The sequence below is a fragment of the Macaca nemestrina genome, chromosome 1, assembly GCF_043159975.1.
Source record: "Macaca nemestrina isolate mMacNem1 chromosome 1, mMacNem.hap1, whole genome shotgun sequence".
Lineage (NCBI taxonomy): Eukaryota > Metazoa > Chordata > Mammalia > Primates > Cercopithecidae > Macaca > Macaca nemestrina.
In genome coordinates, this window is record NC_092125.1 from 178,941,031 (window position 1) to 178,962,669 (window position 21,639).

A 21,639-nucleotide genomic window follows, 5' to 3' on the forward strand; every position below is an offset into this window, starting at 1 on the left:
AGAGATGAAAGATGAAGAGTCATGAAGACAGAAGAGAGATGCAGGGACAAGCATGGAAACAGCACAGATATGGTAGCAGCTATAACCATGGGCAGCCATTTAGAGAGTGGGAGGATGGGGAGAGAGTGGGGAGAGGCAGGAGTCTGGGAGAGGGCCTGTGAGACAGACAGAGAGGCAGAACACTCACACAAGATGACATCCTAAAGCCAAATCACTCCTGGGTCTGGCCTCCACTGCTCCTGAGCCAATTTCTCTCTTCCCTCCACCCTTCCTCCCCTCCCTTCCTTGCCTCTCCCATCTCCGCCGCACCTGCAAGATGCTCTTCAGCCCAGCAGGAGTGGGGTCCTCGATAAAGAGGGCTTTGAGCAGTGTCTGCAGGGCCTCCAGGGTCTGATGGTAAAGAGTCTGTGGACAGGAGGAGGACCAAGCCACTAGGGCACCTCTGGAGTAGACATCAGCCCCAGGCATCCCCTGGTGTGGGTCAGGGGAGGAGGGGGAATTTGGACCCAGGAGAGCTGCTTTCTGGTCCCACCTCTGAGACTAACTTGATGTGTAATGTTGGGCAAATTACTTCCCCTCATGGATTACAGTTTCCTTATCAACAATTGCTAATTATTATCTCTGCACTTTCTCCTTAAAGACGGAGGAAGCGGAGATCCAGCATACACTGAGAATCTACCGTGGACCGTGGACCTGGTGATTTGCACAACCATATCACCTTGTCCACAAATTGTTTCTCTCATTTTACAAATGAAGGGACAGGGACACTTGTCCAAGATCACAGAACAAGAAGTTTCAAGTCATGAGGAGCAAATGAGAGGATGGATGGGAAAATGCTCTGGAACTGCAAGAGCTGGATCAATGAAAGAGCCAATCTTACTTTCATCATCTCTAGGGAAATGCTCTGATTCTTTTTGGAATTGCTTCTCCTAGACCCAAATAGATTTTCCAAGTTGCCCCTTAAGGAAGCCATCTCTCCCCTGACCAGGTTTCTCATTCCTTAACCACACCACCATCCTGGAATTGTCTTATGGGTACCGGCATTACATGTACACAAGGCTGGGCAGTGGGTTTGAGTTACTCTGAGAAGACCCTCTCTTTTTTGCCTCCCCTCCTCCTGCCAGCTCCCTAAGTGTGCCTCCTAGGTTGTTATTGTCCAACTTCCTGAGTCTGCACACACCGTGAAGCCAGTGGTCCTTGGGGATATACCATAACCACCAAGAAAGCCTGGCTCACCACCTACCTACCTCCTCCTTCTCGCCCATCTCTGCAGATTACTATGCAGCACTGTCCTCTGCTGGCTAAATCTGGTACTACAAAAGGGCTGCCTGCTTTTTTCATTCACCCGCTCCACCCCAGTCTTCTCTACAAGGGCACCACCTCCGGGACCCTGGTTCTCCAGCCTCACTTCCCAGAACTCTCGCCTAACCCTCTGGGTTCCAGTCACACTGCCACTTTGTCATTCTCTGCCTGAAATGCTCTTCCTTCTGCCACCCTCTGCAGCTAATTAGTTCTTTATTAACTTCACAGCTTCACAATCACAACCCCTGACCCCTATCTAGGCCTTCCCCTCCCCCACCGCCCACCCCACCATTACAGGCTCTTTATAGCACCAAGTTCTTCCGGCTTGCAGGATTTATGATTGGTGTAATTTTGCATTTATTCGTATTTATTTATTTGATACCATCCATCTCCCCCACGCTCACCTCGGCTGTAAGGTTCCTGTGCTGAGTTCAGCATGGAGTAGGTACTGAGTTACTATTTGCTAAATGAAGTGATGAATGAATGTGCTGCAAGCTGGGCTGAAACCCTTTGCCTTAACCTTCCCCACTGACCCTCTCTACCCCTCATCCTACCCTGAGGGTCACCTCCACTCCTCCTCCCAGGAACGCCTGGAGAGGTTTGAAGATGCTCGCGTGAGCCTCCAGAGGTTCTGTTTCTCCAGGCCTCAGCCCCAGTTCCCCCAGTCTGTCTTCGTTATAGCCTAGGCCTCAGCCCTGCCCCTCCCAATCCTGGCCGCTTCCCTTGGCCATGCCATCATCTGCCCACATCCCTCCCATAGGGCAGGGCCCAGAAGTGGACAGGATGGGTGTTGTTTTGTTTTGTTTTGTTTTGAGATGGAGTCTCACTCTGTCATCCAGGCTGGAGTGCAGTGGCACCATCTCTGCTCACTGCAGGCTCTGCCTCCTGGGTTCCAGCCATTCTCCTGCCTCAGCCTCCTGAGTAGCTGGGCCTACAGGCGCCCGCCACCATGCCCGGCTAATTTTTTTTTTTTAATAGAGACAGGGATTCACCGTGTTAGCCAGGATGGTCTGCATCTCCTGACCTCGTGATCCACCCACTTCAGCCTCCCAAAGTGCTGGGATTACAGGCGTGAGCCACCGCGCCCAGCCGGGTGTCTTTATTTGAATGATTCATCCATTCACCATTTATCAAGTACCTACTCAGACCAACAGAAGTGAGTTGAATTGCCCAAGGCCACAGACCAATGAGCTGGAGGATGCAGCTCCAGATCTCCTCCCAGAACTTGGGCCAGCCCTGAGGCCCTGCTGGGAAGGCCTGTCTCACCTGGATGGTCTCAGCCTTGGCCTCATCCTTCTCCTGCATGGCCTGCACGGAGGGCAGGGAGAACACACTCTGCACACACATGTTCATCAGCTCCGACCTCTCCCGCACGCCCAGGGTGGGCTGGGCGTGGCTGGAGAAGAGGCAGAAAACAAAGGGAGTGAGAAAGGGGCCCTACGGCTAAAGACGGGAGCTGAGCTGAGAAGCAGGGACTGGGCAAGGTGGAGGCGGGTTGGCGGAGGGTACAGTGGAGAGACGGAGGGAGGCAGAAGTGGAGGAAGAGAGGAGAGGGGTTGTGGGGACAGGGAGAGGGCCATGGACACCTCAGCTGGGTCAGGATCTCCATGGCCTGCTTGCGGACGGAGCTTGAGAGAGAATCCAGTGGCTCCTCCTGGATCTGCCTCTGGACAGGGGGCCACAGAAGGGCTGATGAGGACAGGGCTACTGCAGGCCGCCAGGGCCAAGGCTGCCCCCCTCACAAGGAGCAGGTCACAGCAGCCCCTCAAGTGCTCCTCCCGCCTCAGCTGCCCAAGTAACTGGGACTATAAGCTCATGCCACCACACTTGGCTAAGTATTTTTATTTTTTTTAGAGACAGAGTCTTGCTGTGTTGCTCAGGCTGGTCTCAAACTCCTGAGCTCAAGCCATCCTCCTGCCTTGGCCTCCCAAAATGCTGGAATTAAAGACATGAGCCACCATGCCTGGCCTCCAGGAGGCATATTCAAACCATGGAACTGGCCCAAAGCAAAAACCACCATGTGTGGCCCTTGAAAACCGCCCAGTTGCATTCCTTTAAATTTTTTTTGCTTTTTCTTTTTAGAGATGGGGTCTTATGATGTTGGCCAGGTTCATCTCGAACTCTCTCTTTTTTTTTTTTTTTTTTTTTTGAGACGAAGTCTTGCTTTGTTGCCCAGGTTGGAGTGCAGTGGCACAGTCTCGGCTCACTGCAACCTCTGCCTCCCTAGCTCAAGCAATTCTCCCGCCTCAGCCTTCTGAGTAGCTGGGACCACAGACATATGCCACCATCCCCAGCTAAGCTTTTTTTGTATTTTTAGTAGAGATGGGGTTTCACCATTTTGGTCAGACTGGTCTCGAACTCCTGACCTCAAGGGATCTGCCTGCCTCGGCCTCCCAAAGTGCTGGGATGACAGACGTGAGCCACCACACTTGGCCAAATGTCCATTTCTTTAAGATAAAAAATTAGTTGGATATGGTGGCACACACCTGTGGTCCCAAATCTCCAGAGGCTAAGGCGGGAGGATCCCGTAAGCCCAGGAGGTTGATGCTGCAGTAAGCCATGATGGCGCCACTGCACTCCAGCCTGGGCGACAGAGCATGACCCTGTCTCAAAATAAAGGATGTCCTTCTAATTGCTTCTCATTTTGATCTAGCACCTACACACAGCAGATGCTCAATTAATGAAAGCAAGGACTTTTTAAAAAAGCAAGGACTTTTTTGGTTGTCTCTGTGAAGTACACAGCTTCAGTGGTTATTCCTGCCCAATCCATTCTGGTGGAGTGGCTGTATTTATCAAAATGATGAGGAAACTGTCTAAAGTTGCCTACCAGAAGGAATGGCTGGGAAAAGAATGTATTAAGTAATAAGAACTGCTTCTGGGTGTGCAAGGCTTTACTGTAGACTAAGCATTGGGTTGTGTCCTCCCAACAAGCCAATGGCACAGGTATTATCACACCCATCTGTGAGATGAGAAGAGTGAGGCTCAGAACTTGCCTGAGCTCCCTCCGTGTAGGTGGGAGGCAGTTCGAAGTGGAGCTGAGACTCAATTCCCGGTGTCCTGCCTCCTCATCCTGTCCTCTTCCCACCTCAGCCTCCCACCCCTGCAGTCTCATCAGTGGGTGGACTCAGGAATTCTGCCGCCTCCCACCCCAATGCCGCAGACCCGCCCGTGGCTCCCCCACCATCATCTTCTTTATCATGGTCTTCTTTTCTCTTTCTGCCTCCAACAGATCCTGGCTCTTCTGAAGGGTGGTGACATTCTCAACCTAGGGGACAGCAGAGGGCAAAACCTCGGAGTGAGAGCCCAGTCCTCAGGGGTTGCCCATACAGCACTGTTAACCACCCGACACCTGCAGGCAAGCCAGAATTGGCGCAAGAGAAATGAGAGGTTCCCACAAGGGGAACTTGGAGTGGGGTAAAGATTGGAGAATATTGAGGGATTGGAGGAGTTAATCCTGAATGCCAGCATTTGGAAGAGGACCAGATATGAGGGACTGCAAAGTACTGCCCCTTCTCCAGTCAACTAAGGAGGGGACAGAAAGGCCCCCAATCCCTCAACCTGAAATTGCACCATTAGTAACGCTTCATATGGGTCTTCCAGTACATACAAGTCAGATTGAGGCATTCTGCTACCTGAGCGAGAGAACACATTAACTAATATCCAACTAATCTCTCCATTCTCATCATCTTAAGGGAGAAGAAGGAAAATAAACAAAGACCATGAAATAAGAAAACTAACTTCATATAGTAAAGAAGAAAAGACAGGTTAATTTGATGCGGAGTGTAGCACATTGAAAATGGCTGCAAGTTCTTTTCTGCTCCTCCTATCCAAAACACAGATTCCTCTTGAATCTTGGCTCATTTTATAACTTGCTTTGACCAGTAGAGTAATGTGGAAGTGACGCTGGGCCAGTTCCTGGACTAGTCCTTAAGGAAACTGGAAGCTTCCACTTTTTCCCTCTGGAACCCAGCCACTGTGCTGCAAGGAAGCCCAAGCTAGAAGACAGAATGATTACAGACCATGTGAAGAGAGGCCCTGGAAAATGAGGGGGTCATCTTGAATATTCCAGTCCCACTGAGTAATATCAGTCTACACTGTGGAGCAGAAGAACCACCTAGCTAAGCCCAGTCAAACTTCAGAATCATGAGAAATCGGGCCTCTCCAATTCTAATGCCCCCAGCACCCAGGCTGAGATGCAGTGATGCAGTCACAGCTCACTACAATTTCAAATTCCTGAGCTCAAGCAATTTTTTGGTCTTAGCCTTCTGAGTAGCTAGGACTACATGGACTACGTAGGACTACTGGGCCACCATGCCCAGCTAATTTTTTTTTTTTTTTTTTTTTTTTTTTTTTTTTTTTTTACTTTGTAAATTTTTGTAGCTGGGCATAGTGGCTCACGTCTGTAATCACAGCAATTTGGGAGGCTGAAGTGGGCAGATCACCTGAGGTCAGGAGTTCAAGACCAGCCCGACCAATATGATGAAACCCTGTCTCTACTAAAAATACAAAAATTAGCCAGGCATGGGGGCATGTGCCTGTAATCCCAGCTACTTGGGAGGCTGAGACAGGAGAATTGCTTGAACCCGGGAGGCAGAAGTTGCAGTGAGCCGAGATCATACCATTGCACTCCAGCCTGGGCAACAAGAGCGAAAACTCCAACTTAAAAAAAAAAAAAAAAAAAAATCGTAGACACTGGGTCTCACGATGTTGCCCAGGTTGGTCTCAAACTTCCAGCCTCAAGTGATCCTCCCACCTCAGCCTCCCAAAGTACTGGGATTACTGGTGTGAGCCACCATCCCTATCCCAGAGTGAACTTTTAAACCACTAAATTCTGGGGTGGTTTGTTAAACAGCAATAGGTAACTTAAACGGTAAGAGTGATGATAGAGCGATGGCTAATTTAATCCAAATGGTCAGAGAAGACCACTCAGAGGAGTTAACACCTGGGCTGAGTCCTAAATGACAAGAAAGAACTAGCTATGCAGAGAACTAGGGGGAAGTCCTGTCTGTCTCCCCAAACTAGAATGTCAGATCACATCACTGTTGTATCCCTAGTGCCTAAAACAGTGCCTGGCACATAGTAGAGGCTCAATGAAATGTGTTGAATGACAATATTGAGGCTCAGAAACCCATACCCCACAATATGGTGTTTGGACATGCTGAATTGAATAAGCTTCCAGGTCTCTCTGATGTCTCCCAAAGTATGAGATGAAGTTGAAGTTCCTTGATCTGCCTAAGATCCAGATCTACCAAGGAGATCAACTGTTGTTCCTTCCCTTCCCTGTAAGACCAAGAATGTAACCACATCTGAACAGACCCTTTCACAAAATAATCTCTGTTCCTGATCCATTAATTCTTGCTACTAATCCCTTATTGCTCCTCAACAGAATTCCTCTTCTCTTGCTGGGTGTGGTGGCTCACAGCTATAATTACAGCACTTTGGAAGGCTGAGGTAGGAGGATGGCTTGAGCTCAGGAGTTCAAGACCAGCCTGAGCAACATAATAAGACCTCACCTCTAGGCAAAACATCAAAAAAAAAAAAAAAAAATAGTCCAGGGCCAGGCACAGTGGCTCATGCCTATAATCCCAGCTACTCAGGAGGCTGACATGGGAGGATCGCTTAAGCCTGGGAAGTTGAGGCTGCAGCAAGCCAAGATCGCATCACTACACTCCAGCCCGAGTGACAGAGTGAGACCCTGCCTCAAAAAAAAAAAAAAAAAAAAAAAAAAAAAAATTCTCTTCTCCTGCCTCCTATAACCTGTTTTGCCAGGATCCAAGCCCCCATTTTTCTGTAACCTCAAAATGGTATATAAGCTTCTGGGCCCTCACTGGGGGCAGGTAATCACTCTGTGCTTCTCTCCGTGTACTCATTAATAAATGCATGTACATTTTCTCCAATTAATCTGCCTTTGTTAGTTGATTTTTTTTTCAGCAAACCTTCAGAGGATGAAGGGGACGTTTTCCCTTGGCCCCTGTGACAGCAATAAAAAGTCTTCTTTTTGCAGGCGCCATGGTAGCTGCTGTACATATCACCTGGCATGGGCCTCACTTCAGCTTTGTTGTGCTCATTTTATAGAACTTTCCTGGCAGAAACACGTGCAAAGGCCCTGGGGCAGGAATGAGTTTGGCGTGTGTGAGAAACAGAAAAAGGCCAGCGTGGCAGGAACACAGTGGACAACTAGAAGGACACCATGGGATGAGGATAAATGCTCCCCAAATGCAGGGCTTCCTCTTAGTCCAGTCACCTCTCCTCATCCCCACCCTGCACTGCCCCAAGGACTGAAGCTTGGCCCTGAAGCAGCCTGGAGGCAGGGCCTGCCTCCTGCATGTCTGGGCCTGGATGGATACCCCACCTCCTTCACATTCTGTCCACCAAGCACCCTTGTCCACACTCCCTGTGTCACACTCACGTCCACCAGCTTGTCTAGTCTTCCCCACTGGCCCTTGCCAAGTCCTGCAAATGCAAGTGTGCCTCACCTGCTGGACTGGTCTTCTTGGGCCTCCTAGGCCTGCTGCATGGCCCAGACCTGGGTTGGGCCTGACTGTCCTGAAAAAAGGCCACTTCTAGACTTTCTACCCCTTTCAGAGCCCCTCCCACAATTCATTCAATTGTTTAAAAATATTTTATTGAGCATCTATTATGTGCCAGGCACTGTTCTAGATGCTGAAGTTATAGCTGTGAATAACAGACAAAAATGCCCGAGTAATGGAGGATATGTCCTTGTGGGGCAGATGAACAAGAAAAGATGAATAAACAAAGCATATGGCACATCAGACAGCAATGAACGTTGTGGAGAAAAGGAGAGCCGGGCAGAGGCATGGGGAATGCTGAGGCTGCTGGGCTGGGTGGGGGAAGGGGAGAGGGGGTAGGCAGCACGGAAGTACCCCAGGACAGTCAGCTAGGGGTTGGGCAGGAGGCATACCAGAGCCATGTTTTTGCCACCTTCTGTCTTCTCTGGCACCTTCACCAGGCATGAGGTCACTTCATCAAAGGCTCCTACAGGGCACAATTTCAATGAGAAGATAGATAAAGCTGTGATGTACCTAGGATGCTGTCATGCTATCTCTCTCCTCCCCCTCTAGGCCCCTCCAATCCCTACCCCACCCCAGCACCCCAGTAGCCACACTGAGCTTTTTTTTTTTTTTTTTCTTTCTTTTTCTTTTTTTTTTTTTTTGAGACGGAGTCTCGCTCTTGCTGCCCAGGCTAGAGTGCAATGGCGCTCACTATCTTGGCTCACTGCAACCTCCACCTTCTGGGTTCAAGTGATTCTCCTGCCTCAGCCTCCCAAGTAGCTGGGATTACAGGCACCCACTACCACACCCAGCTATTTTTTGTATTTTTAGTAGAGACAGGGTTTCACCATGTTGGCCAGGCTAGTCTCGAACTCCTGACCTCCAGTGATCCACTCGTCTCGGCCTCCCAAAGTGCTGGGATTACAGGTGTGAGCCACCACGCCTGGCCTACACTGAGCTTTTAAGTGTACATCAGCTCATGTCACCCCCTCCCTAACCAGCATCCTTGCCGAGGCCTTCAATGCCCTGCCTGGTCGGTTGTGCCCTGCCCTCCTCTGCGGCCCTATCTCCCACCACTTGCCTGCCTCACTATGCTCTGGCCACACCAGCTTCCTTCCAGAACTGAGCACATTTCCCCTCAGGGCCTTTGCATGGTGGTTCCCTCTACCCGGGCCACTGCTCGCCATACCTCCTTGCCCCGCTAAGGCTCTCCTTCAGGCCTAGGCTTGCCTGCCAGTCCTGAGAAAGGCCACCCCTACCCTCTGGCTCTGCAAAGGCCAATATGGTCTTGTCGCGCATTGTCCGAATCTCTTCTTTCAGCAGTTATCATAATTCATAGCTAAACACCTACTTGTTATGAGAGGCATCTGCCGTTCTGTCAGCCCCCCATCTCTTCACTTTCTTTTGGTGAAAGAGCCTCATCTTTCCTGTGTGCACCCTATTCCATGTAGCTAGGTGAAGCTGGATTCCTCAAGACACACCCAGCACCCACTCTTCAGACAGGGGTGGGCCTGGAACCCAAGCTCCACTCCTAAGAGTGTCCCATGCCACCAGCCACAGCGATTGGTCCAGGGATGAAAACTTGACTGGGCAGGACCAATAGAGTCTTTTATTTAAGGGGGTTGAGGGGAACACCAAAGGAGAGAGGATATTTCTCCTTCTGAGGACAAGGTCACTGGGGCCTATGAAAACCTGGAACTTCAGATTCTCGACCACCAGAGGATGCTAGAGGATGGAGAAGTACAGATACCCCAATTGTAGCGAACACCAAGATCTTAGCTTCTAAACACCATTCTCCACTAAAAGGAACAAGGCTCCTTGGAGAAATGTTTGATTCCAGGACTCAAACAGGGAAAGCTCAGGATGAACCTGAGACACCTGAATGATAAAGACATGTCAAATATCAAAGGAATACAAAAGCATGCTTTATTCGTTGATTTTTGTTTTATTTGTTTTGAGCTGATGGGGGCCGAGCACGGTGGCTCACGCCTGTAATCCCAGCACTTTGGGAGGCTGAAGCAGGTGGATCATCTGAGGTCAGGAGTTTGAGACCAGCCTGGCCAACATGGTGAAACCCCACCTCTACTAAAAATACAAAAATTAGCTGGGCATAGTGGTGCACACCTATAATCACAGCTACTAGGGAGGCTGAGGCAGGAGAATCGCTTGAACCCAGAAGGCAGAGGTTTAGTGAGCCAAGATTGTGCCACTGCATTCCAGCCTGGGCAACAGAGCAATATTTCGTCTCAAAAAAAGAAAGAGCTCGGGGGTCTTGCCGTGTTGGCCAGGCTGGTCTCTACAAAAGTTTGCTTGAAGGGAATTCCACTGATCAAATTGAGGAAAATTTGAGTATCACAATAAATTGTGAAAAAAAAATGGATTATAGCCCATTAAATAAACTAAGAAAATGGATTATAGCCCATTAAATAAACTAATTGAGTCCATATAATACTAATAAATAAATAAATAAATTGAAAGTTTGATGGGAATGGGATATTCACATAGTTTCAAAGTACCTGACCACATGATATTCACTACAAAGGGGTAAATATTGACTTCACAATAGAAAACCTTGGCAGCAACCATCCTACTCAAGTGATGAAAGCAAACAGCGTCAGTAATGAACAAATCAAAATTATAAGGCACCAGACAGGACGCAATGAGAAAAACCCAGCATCACTTCTGTGCTATTCCTGCCAAAAATGCATGCCCTGAATCTAATCATGAGCAAGCATCAGACAAATTGAAACTGAGGCACATCCTACAAAAATAGCTTGCCTGTCATCTTCAAATGTATCAAGGACAGGAAAGTCAAAGAAAGGCTGAGGACTGCAGGAGACAGATCAGACTAGAAAAAAAGTACAATGAGTGGTTCTGAACTGGATCCTCTTGCTGTAGAGAACATTACTGGGAAAATTGGTGACTTTTGAATAGGGCCTGAGGATTACATGGTAGCTGTGTATCAATATTAATTACTTGATAGTGATAGTTATATTTTATCCTTTTTTGTAAGAACTACACTCTGAAATTCAGGGGTGATGGAGCATCATTTGGAAACTGATTCTTAAATGATTCAAGGAAAAAAATTTATAGTACATTTTCAACTTTTTTTTTTCTTTGAGATGGAGTCTCACTCTGTTGCTCAGGCTGGAGGGCAGTGGTGCCGATCTCGGCTCACTTCAACCTCCACCTCCCGGATTCAAGTAATTCTCCCACATCTGCCTGCTGAGAAGCTGGGTTTATAGGTGTGTGCCACCCTGCCTGGTTAATTTTTGTATTTTTAGTAGAGACAGGATTTCACCTTGTTGGTCAGGCTGGTCTTGAACTGCTGGCTTCAAGTGATCTGCCCACCTTGGCCTCCCAAAGTGCTGGGATTACAGGCATGAGCCACCACACCCAGCTCAACTTTTCTCTAAGTTTTGTTTGGTTTTGTTTGCAGACAGAGTCTTGCTCTGTCATTCAGGCTGGAATGCAGTGGTGCAATCATGGCTCACTGCAGTCTCAACCTCCTGGGCTCAAGTGATCCTCCTACCTCAGCCTCCCAACTAGTTGGCGCTACAGGCCCATGCCACCACATTTGGCCAATTGTTAATTTTTTTGTAGAGATGAGGGTCTCATTTTGTTGCCCAGGCTGGTTGTGAACTCCTGGGTTCAAGCAATATTCCTGCCTCAGCCTCTCAAAGTGCTACGTATTACAGGTGTGAGCCACCATGCCCAACCCTAGGTTGGTTTTTAAAAATCATTTTTAAAATATTTTTAAGGCCGAGGGTGGCAGCTCACACCTGTAATATCAGCACTTTGGGAGGCCAAGGCAGGTGGGTCACCTGAGGTCAGGAGTTCGAGACCAGCCTAGCCAGTGTGGTGAACTCCGTCTCTACTAAAAATACAAAAATTAGCTGGGCATGGTGGCAGGTGCCTGTAATCCCAGCTACTCAAGAGGCTGAGGCAGGAGAATCACTTGAACCCAGGAGGCAGAGGTTATAGTGAGCTGAGATTGCTCCACTGCACTCCAGCCTGGGCGACAAGAGCGAAACACTGTCTCAAAGTAAATAAATAAATAAATAAATAAATAAATAAATAAATAATATTTTTAAGTACCTACTATATGACCACTACTGTTCTAAGCACAGTTAATAAAAGTGAACAGGGCCAGACGTGGTGGCTCATACCTGTAATACCAGCACTTTGGGAGGCCGAGGTGGGCAGATCACCTGAGGTCAGAAGTTCGAAACCAGCCTGATCAACACGGAGAAATCTCGTCTCTACTAAAAATACAAATTAGCCAGGCGTGTGGCACATGCCTGTAATTCCAGCTGCTTGGGAGGCTGAGGCAGGAGGATCACTTGAGCCCAGGAGTTTGAGTCTGCAGTGAGCTATGATTGTACCACTCCACTCCACTCCAGCCTGGGCAACAGAATGAGACCTCATTTCTTTAAAAACTTTTTAATTTAATTTAAAGATAAATAAAAGCCTTCATCAAGCCACAGACTCAGAAAAAATAGTCAAAATTCATGTATCTAACAAAGAACTCATATCTAGATTACATAAAGAATTCCCACAAACCAATAAGAAAAAGAGACACCCCAATGTTTTTAAATAAGCAAAATGTACATGTTGTTCCCTTCTGAAATTAAAAAAAAAAAAAAAGCGCAAAATATTTGAACTGGTACTGCACAAAAGAGGATATGCAAATTGCCAATAATCATGTAAAAAAGTGCTTAACATCAGTAGTTATCAAGATATGCAAATTAAAACCACAATGAACTATCACTAGACAGAAACCCCCTAGAATGACTACAACTATTTATTTTTTTATTTTTTATTTTTCTCTTTTTTTTCTTTTTTTTTTGAGATGGAGTTTCGCTTTTGTTGCCCAGGCTGGAGTGCAATGGTACAATCTTGGCTCACCGCAACCTCCACCTCCCAGGTTCAAGTGATTCTCTTACCTCATCTTCCTGAGTAACTGGGATTACAGGCATGTGCCACCATGCCCGGCTAATTTTTTGTATTTTTGGTAGAGACAGGATTTCTCCACGTTGGTCAGGCTGGTCTCGAACTCCCGACCTCAGGTGATCCACCTGCCTCGGCCTCCCAAAGTGTGGAGATTACAGGCGTGAGCCACTGCACCCGGCCTGACGACAAATTTTTTAACTGATAATGCCAAATGTTGGTGAGAATGTGGAACAATTGAAACTCACATAGTTTATGGAAGCGTAAATTAATTCAGTCATTGCTGTGGTTTGAATATTTATGTCCCCTTCAAAATTCATGTTGAACTTAATCTCCAATGCAATAGTATTAAGAGGCAGAGACTTTAGGAGGTGGTCAAATTGTGAGGGCTCCACCGTCTAGAATGGGATTAAGGCCTTTATAAAAGAGGCTTCATACAGAGTTCAGCCCCTTTTTGTCCTTCCACCTTCCACCATGTAGGGATACAGCAAGCAGGCCCTCACCAGACACCAAATGCTGCTGCCTTGATCTTGGACTTCCAGTCTCCAGAACTGTGAGAAAATAAATTTCTGTTGTTTATAAATTACTCAGTCTCAGGCATTTTGTTATGGCAGCACAAAAAGTCTAAGATTACCCCTTCGAAAAACTGTTTGGCAGTATCTCTTAAAGCTATAAATATGCCTGCACTATGACCCAGAAATTCTACTCTGAGATAAATAAGTGTATCTCTGAACCAAAAGTCATGGTCAACAACGTTCACAGCCACTTTATTAATAACATCAAAAAAATAGGAAAAATTCTAATGTCCATCAGCAGCAGAATAAATAAACAAACTGTGGTATATCCATACAATGGAATACTACAGAATAACAAAAAACAATCTACTATTGAAATATACAATATGGATGAATCCAACAGACATAATGTTGAGCTAAAGAAGCCAGAGTCGCCGGGCGCGGTGGCTCAAGCCTGTAATCCCAGCACTTTGGGAGGCCGAGACGGGCGGATCACGAGGTCAGGAGATCGAGACCATCCTGGCTAACACGGTGAAACCCCGTCTCTACTAAAAAATACAAAAAACTAGCCAGGCGAGGTGGCGGGCGTCTGTGTTCCCAGCTACTCGGGAGGCTGAGGCAGGAGAATGGCGTAAACCCGGAAGGCAGAGCTTGCAGTGAGCTGAGATCCGGCCACTGCACTCCAGCCCGGGCCACAGAGCCAGACTCCTTCTCAAAAAAAAAAAAAAAAAAAAGCCAGAGTCAAAACAGTAAATATGGCCGGGCATAGTGGCTCATGCTTGTAATCCTGGCACTTTGGGAGGCTGAGGCAGGTGGATCACCTGAGGTCGGGAGTTCAAGACCAGCCTGACCAACATGCAGAAATCTTGTCTCTACTAAAAATACAAAATTAGCCAGATGTGGTGACTAACACCTGTAATTCCAGCTACTCAGGAGGCTAAGGCAGGAGGATTGCTTGAACACAGAGGCAGAGGTTGCAGTGAGCCCAGATCATGCCATTGCACTCTAGCCTGGGCAACAAGAGTGAAACTCCATCTCAAAAACAAACAAAAAACAACAACAACAACAAAAATTAGCCAGGTGTGGTGGCAGACACCTCTAATCCCAGTTACTCAGGATGCTGAGGCAGGAGATTGCTTGAACCCCGAAGGTGGAGGTTGCAGTGAGCCGAGATTGTGCCATTGCACTCCAGCCTGGGCAACAGAGTGAGACTCCGTCTCAAAAAATAAATAAATCAATCAAAATTAAAATACAAAAAACTAGCTGAGCGTGGTGGTGCATGCCTGTAATCCCAGCTACTCAAGAGGCTGAGGCAGGAGAATCACTTGAACCTGGGAGGCAGAGGTTGCAGTGAGCCGAGATGGCACCATTGCACTCCAGCCTGGACAACAAAAGCGAACTTCTGTCTCAAACACACACACACACACACACACACACACACACACACACACACACACAGAGTAAATACAGTAGTATTCTATTGGCAATAAGTTCAAGAATAGGCAAAACTAGTCTATGGTGATGCAAATCGGAATTGTCACCTCCAGGGCAGTGATTATCAACCAAGAGCAGTTGTCCCCCCCCACCCCCATGGAACATTCAGCAATGTCTGGAAACCATTTCGGTTTTTACAACTTGAGGGTGGCAATGAGAGGTTGCTACTAGCATCTACTAAGTAGAGTCCAGGGATGAGTGCATCTCATAATGCACAGAACAGCACCCCCATCCCCACCACCAACATAGACACACACACACACGACAAAGAATTTCCCAACACAAAATATCAATAGTGCCAAAGCTGAGAAATCTTGCCCCAGAAGAAGGGATACTGATTGAAAAGGGACACAAGGGAAGCTTCTGGGCTTCTGGGACTTGATCTGAGTGGTAGCTACCACAGTGTATACTTACATAAATTTTCATTAAGCTATACATTTGAGATGACTAGCACACTTTACATATTTTACTGATCCATTTTATACCCCAAAAAAGTTTTTAAAAGGCTACTATAATTTGAAAATACATTGTTTTAAACTGAGCTGATGGACAAAATGCTCCTATTAAAAAAGTGAAGAGTGGCCCTGATAGCCAAAACAATCTTGAAAGAAGAACAAAGCTGAAGGACTCATACTTCCTGATTTCAAAACATACCACAAAGCTATAATAATCAAAACAGCATGGTACTGGCATAAGGACAGACATATAGACCAATGAAACAAAGTAGAGTACCCAGAAATAAACACATTTATGGTAAGTCTATTTTTGACAAGAATACTAAGAACATTCACTGGGGAAAGGACAGTTTTTTCAACAAATAGAGCCAGAAAAACTGGCTATCCACATGCAAAACAATGAAGTTGTTATATGAGGTACCTAGAGTAGTGAAAATTATAGAAACAGTAGAATGGTGGTGCCTAGGGGCTGGGGGACTGGAAAATGGGCAGCTATTGTTTAATGCATATGGATTTTGAAGTTCATAAGATGAAAATAGTTATGGAGAAGAAATGGTGCCAACAGTTGCACATTACGAATATATTTCGTACCACTGTATTAAACTGTTCACTTAAAAATGGCTGGCCAGTTACCGTGGCTCACACCTGTAATCCCAGCACTTTGGGAGACTTAGGCAGGTGGATCACCTGAGGTCAGGAGTTCAAGACCCGCCTGGCCAACAAGGTAAAACCCCATCTCTACTAAAACTACCAAAATAAGCCAGGCATGGTAGCACACACTTGTAGTTCCAGCTACTCAGGAGGCTGAGGCAGGAATATTGTTTGAAAATGGGAGGCAGAGGTTGCAGTGAGCTAGGATCATACCACTGCACTCCAACATGGGCAACAGAGTGAGACTCCACCTCAAAAAAAAAAAAAAAAAAAAAAAAGGTTAAGATAGGGCCAGGTGTTGTGGATCATGCCTGAAATCCCAGCACTTAGGGAACCCAAGGCAGGAGGATCACTTGAGCCAGGAGTTCAAGACCAGCCTGGGCAACATAGCGAGGTCTCATCTCTACAAAATATTAAAATTAGCTAGATGTGGTGGTGTGTGCCTACAGTCGTAGCTACTTGGGAGGCTGAGGTGAAAGAATCACTTGATCCCAGGAGTTTGAGACTGCAGTGAGCTATCATCACGCCACTGCACTCCAGCTGGGGTGACAGAGTGAGACCCTGACCCTAAAAAATAATAATAATTTTAAAATGTTTGAGATGGTAAGGTTTGGCTGGACATGGTGGCTCATGCCTGTAATCCCAGCAGTTTGGGAGGCTGAGGCAGTGGATCACTTGAGCACAGAAGTTCAAGACCAGCCTGGGTAACATGGTGAAACCCTGTCTCTACTAAAAATACAAAAATATTAGCTAAGTATGGTGGCACGTGCTTGTAGTCCCAGCTGCTCGGGAGGCTAAGGCAGGAGGATTACTTGAGCCCCAGAGGTGGAGGTTGCAGTGAGGCAAGATCATGACACTGTACTCCAGCCCAGGCAACAGAGTGAGATCATCTCTTAAAAAAAAAAAAAAAAAAAAGATGGTAAGGATTTTTTTGTTTTTTATACAGACAGAGTCTTGCTATGTCGCCTGAGCTGGTCCCAAACTGCTGACTTCAAGTGATCTTCCTGCCTTGGCTTCTCAAAGCACTGATATTACAGGCATGAGTCATTGTGCTGGCCTAGATGGTAAATTTTGTTATGTACATTTTACCACAATTTAAAAATTGGAAAAAAAATTTTTTTAATTTTAATTTAATTTTATTTATTTATTTACTTTGAGTCAGAGTCCTGCTCTGTCACCCAGGCTGGAATGCAGTGGCATGATCTTGGCTTTCTGCAACCTCTGCCTCCCAGGTTCAAGTGGGAGCCTCCCGAGTAGCTGGGATTACAGGCCCTGGCCACCACATCAGCTAATTTTTGTATTTTTAGTAGAGACAGGGTTTCACCATGTTGGCCAGGCTGGTCTCAAACTCCTGACCTCAGGCGATCCACCCACCTCAGCTTCCCAAAGTGCTGGGATTACAGGCGTGAGCCACCACACCCAACCTGAAAAAAAAAACTTTTTTTTTCTTTTTTGAGATGGAGTCTTGCTCTGTCACCATGGTTGGAGTGCAGTGGCTCAATCTCAGCTCACTGCAACCTCCATCTCCAGGGTTCAAGCAATTCTCCTGCCTCAGCTTCCCAAGTTGCTGAGATTACAGGAGTGTGCCATCGCACCAGCAGATTTTGTATTTTTAGTAGAAATGGGGATTTGCCATGTTGGCCAGGCTGATCTGGAACTCCTGACCTCAGGTGATCTGCCCACCACAGCCTCCCAAAGTGCTGGGATTACAGGTGTGAGCCACCACACTCAGCCGGAAAAAAAGAAAAACAAAAAACTTTCCAATTTAAAAAAAAAATACATTGGGACGGGTGTGGTGGCTCATGCCTGTAATCCCAGCACTCTGGAAAGCCAAGGCAGGCAGATCGCTTGAGGTCAGGAGTTCAAGACCAGCCTAGTCAACATAGTGAAACTCCGTCTCTACTAGAACTACAAAAATTAGCCAGGCATGATGATGCATGCCTGTAGTCCCAGCTGCATGAGGCTGAGGCATTAGAATGGCTTGAACCTGGGAGGCAGAGGTTGCAGTGAGCTGAGATCGTGCCATTGCACTCCAGCCTGGATGACAAAGCAAGACTCTGTCTCAATAAATAAATAAATAAATAAATAAATAAATAAATAAATAGGCCGGGCACTGTGGCCCACACCTGTAATCCCAGCACTTTGGGAGGCCGAGGTGGGTGGATCACGAGGTCAGGAGTTGGAGACCAGTCTGACCAACATGGTCTCTACTAAACCCCATCTCTACTAAAAACACAAAAATTAACCAGGCATGATGATGCATGCCTGTAGTTCCAGCTACTTGGGAAGCTGAGGCAGGAGAATGGCTTGAACCTGGGAGGCAGAGGTTGCAGTGAGCCAAGATGGCACCACTGCACTCCAGCCTGGATGACAGCAAGACTCCATCTAAATAAATAAATAAATAAATAAATAAATAAATAAATAAACAAATAAATAAATGGGCTGGACACTGTGGCTCACGCCTGTAATGCCAGCACTTTGGGAGGCCAAGGTGGGCAGATCACGAGGTCAAGAGTTTGAGACCAGCCTGGCCAACATGGTGAAACCCCATCTCTACTAAAAATACAAAAATTAGCCAGGTGTGGTGGCGGCTGCCAGTAGTCCCAGCTACTCGGGAGATTGAGGCAGGAGAATTGCTTGAACCTGGAGGTGGAGGTTGCAGTGAGTCGAGACCATGCCATTGCACTCCAGCCTGGGTGTCAGAACAAGACTCTGTCTCAAAAAATAAATAAATAAAATAAATAAAAAATAAGAATAAATTTGGACTCTTACCTTATATATGTGTGTGTATATATATATATATATATATATATATATATAAAATTTAACTCAAAGAATTTAAGAGCTAAAACTATAAAACACAGGGGAAAATCTTCATAACACTGGATTTCGCAACAATTTCTTGGATATGGCACCAAAAACAGAGGCACTAAAAAATGGAATATAACCTAAACCATTGAATCACACTTTGGTTTGTTTTTGTTTTTGTTTTTTTGTTTTTGTTTTTTGAAAAGACAAGGTCTCACTCTATCGCCCAACCTGAAGGGCAGCGGTACAATCACAGCTCATTGTAGCCTCCAATACCTGGGCTCAAGCAATCCTCCCAGCTCAGTCTCCTGAGTAGCTGGGACCACAGGCACACACCACCATGTCTAGCTAATTTATTTTTGTTTTTTGTAGAGACAGGGTATTCCTATGTTGCCCAGGCTGGTCTTGAACTCCTGGGCTCAAGGAATCCTCCTGCCTCAGCCTCCCAAAATGCTGGGATTATAGGCATGAGTCACTACACTCTGCAAATGACACATTTTATTTTTATTTTTTATTTATTTTTAATTTAATTAATTAATTTATTTATATATTTATTGAGACAAAGTCTCACTCCATCATTCAGGCTGCAGTGGCGTAATCTTGGCTCACTGCAACCTCCGCCTCCCAGTTTCAAGCCATTCCCAAATAGTTGGGATTATAGGCATGTGCCATGATACCCGGCTAATTTTTTTTTTTTTTTTTTTTTTTTGAGATGGTGTCTCGCTCTGTCACCAAGGTTGGACTGCAGTGGCTTAATCTCAGCTCATTGCAATCTCTGCCTCCCAGGTTCAAGCAGTTCTCCTGCCTCAGCCTCCTGAGTAGCTGGAATTACAGGTGCGTGCCACCACACCCAGCTAATTTTTGTATTTTTAGTAGAGACGGGATTTCACCATGTTGGTCAGGCTGGTCTCAAACTCCTGACCTTGTGATCTGCTCGCCTCAGCCTCCCAAAGTATTGGGATTACAGACATGAGTCACTGCACCCAGCCCCAGTTAATTTTTTGTATTTTTAGTAGAGACAGCATTTCACCATGTTGACCAGGCTGGTTTTGAACCCCTGATCTCAAGTGATCCACCTGCCTCATCCTCCCAAAGTGCTGGGATTACAGGCATGGGTCACCACGCCTGGCTGACACATTTTAAATGGGTGAATTATATGACAATAATAACTGAACATCCACATGCAAAATCATGAAGCTGAACCCCCACCTCACACCATAAACAAAAATTAGCACAAATTGTACCTAAGACCTAAAGGTAAAAGCTAACATTATTATACTCTTAGAAGAAAACATGGGCATAAATCTTCATGATCTTGGACTAGGCAATGGTTTCTTTAAATATGACACCAAAAGCACAAACAATAAAAGAAAAATTAGACAAATTGGGCAATGTCAAAATTTAAAACCTTTGTGTTTCAAAGGACACCATCAAGAAAATGAAAAGGCAATCAACAGAATAGAAGAAAAATATTAGTAAATTGTCCAGGCATGGTGGCTCATGCCTGTAATGCCAGCACTTTGGGAAGCTAAGGAGAGAGGATTGCTTGATCCCAGGAGTTCAAGACCAGCCTGGGCAACACAGTGAGACCCTGCCTCTACAAAATATACAAAAGTTAGCCAGGTGTGGTGGTGCATGCCTGTGGTCCTAGCCACTTGGGAGGCTGTGGTGGGAGGATTGCTTCAGCCTGGGAGGTGGAGGTTGCAGTGAGCCGAGATCATGCCACTGCGCACCAGCCTGGGTGACAGAGTGAGACCCTGTCCCAAAAAAATACAAAATAAAAATACAAAATAAAATAGCCAAAAGATAGAAACAACCCAAATGGCAATCAACTGACATAAACAAAATGTGGTGTGTCTATATATGGAATATTATTTAGCCATAACAAGGAATGAAGTACTGATACATGCTACAAAGAGGATGAACCTTGAATACCTTCTGCTAAGTGAAAGAAGCCAGTCACAAAGGATGACATATTATATGATTCTATTTATATAAAATGTCCAAAATAGGTGAACTATAGAGACAAAAAGTAGACTAGTGATTGCCCAGGGCTGGGTTGAGAGCTGGCATGGGTTGAGGATGATGTCTAAGGGGTGCAGGGTTTCTTTTAGGGATGATGAAAATGTTCTAAAATTGATTGTGGTGATGGTTGCACAATTCTGTGTATATAAAAAGCCATTAAATTACATACTTTAAAAGAGCAAATTGTATTTACAGTTATATTTCCACAAAGTTTTTTTCAAAAAAAGAAAAACTTGCAAAAAAAAAAAAAAGTTCCTCTAGATCACCAGCATCATCAATACCAAGTAAAAATTTTATCAGAAAATAAGATACTATAGGCTGGGCATGGTGGCTCATGCCTGCAATCCCAGCACTTTGGGAAGCCAAGGTGGGCAGATCACGAGGTCAGGAGTTAGAGACCATCCTGGCCAACATGGTGAAACCCTATCTCTACTAAAAATACAAAAAATTAGCCGGGCGTGGTGGCACGTACCTATAATCCCAGCTACTCAGGAGGTTGAGGCAGGAGAATCATTTGAACCCAGGGGGTGGAGGTTGTGGCGAGTGGAGATTGCACCATTGCACTCCAGCCTGGGTGACGGAGCAAGACTCCATCTCCAAAAAAAAAAAAAAAAAATACTGTAAAGTATCTACGATTAACCCATCCCAGGGTGCACTAGACTTCTAAGAAGAATTTTTTAAATCCTAGTAAAGCATATATCCTATGTAAAGGAAAACATGAATCCGTAAATAAGTTGATAACATTCTTTTAAAAATGCCAACAAGACTTTTTTGAGGCCCTAAAAAAAATCCCTAAGAAACCCTAGAAATGCATTCTAAAATGTGCAGAGTCTGGGCGTGGTGGAATATGCCTGTAGTCCCAGAGTTCTGGGAGGATGAGCTGGGAGGATAGCTTGAGGCCAGGAGTTCAAGACCAGCCTGGGCAAC

At 46.0% G+C, this 21,639-nt stretch overlaps 1 protein-coding gene across 2 annotated transcripts in view; it reads right to left on the minus strand.

Moving 5' to 3' along the window:
- The window catches only part of LOC105495109 (maestro heat like repeat family member 7), a 70,994-nt gene that overhangs the window by 35,249 nt on the left and 14,106 nt on the right, over positions 1-21,639 (minus strand). For both annotated transcript variants that reach the window (XM_011764320.3, XM_011764321.3), the window contains exons 4-8: positions 8,225-8,298; positions 4,484-4,567; positions 2,889-2,968; positions 2,569-2,698; positions 310-405 (exon numbers count right to left, since the gene is read on the minus strand). In XM_011764320.3, coding sequence (XP_011762622.2) covers positions 310-405; positions 2,569-2,698; positions 2,889-2,968; positions 4,484-4,567; positions 8,225-8,298 — 464 coding nt within the window. The remainder of the gene's footprint in view (positions 1-309; positions 406-2,568; positions 2,699-2,888; positions 2,969-4,483; positions 4,568-8,224; positions 8,299-21,639) is intronic.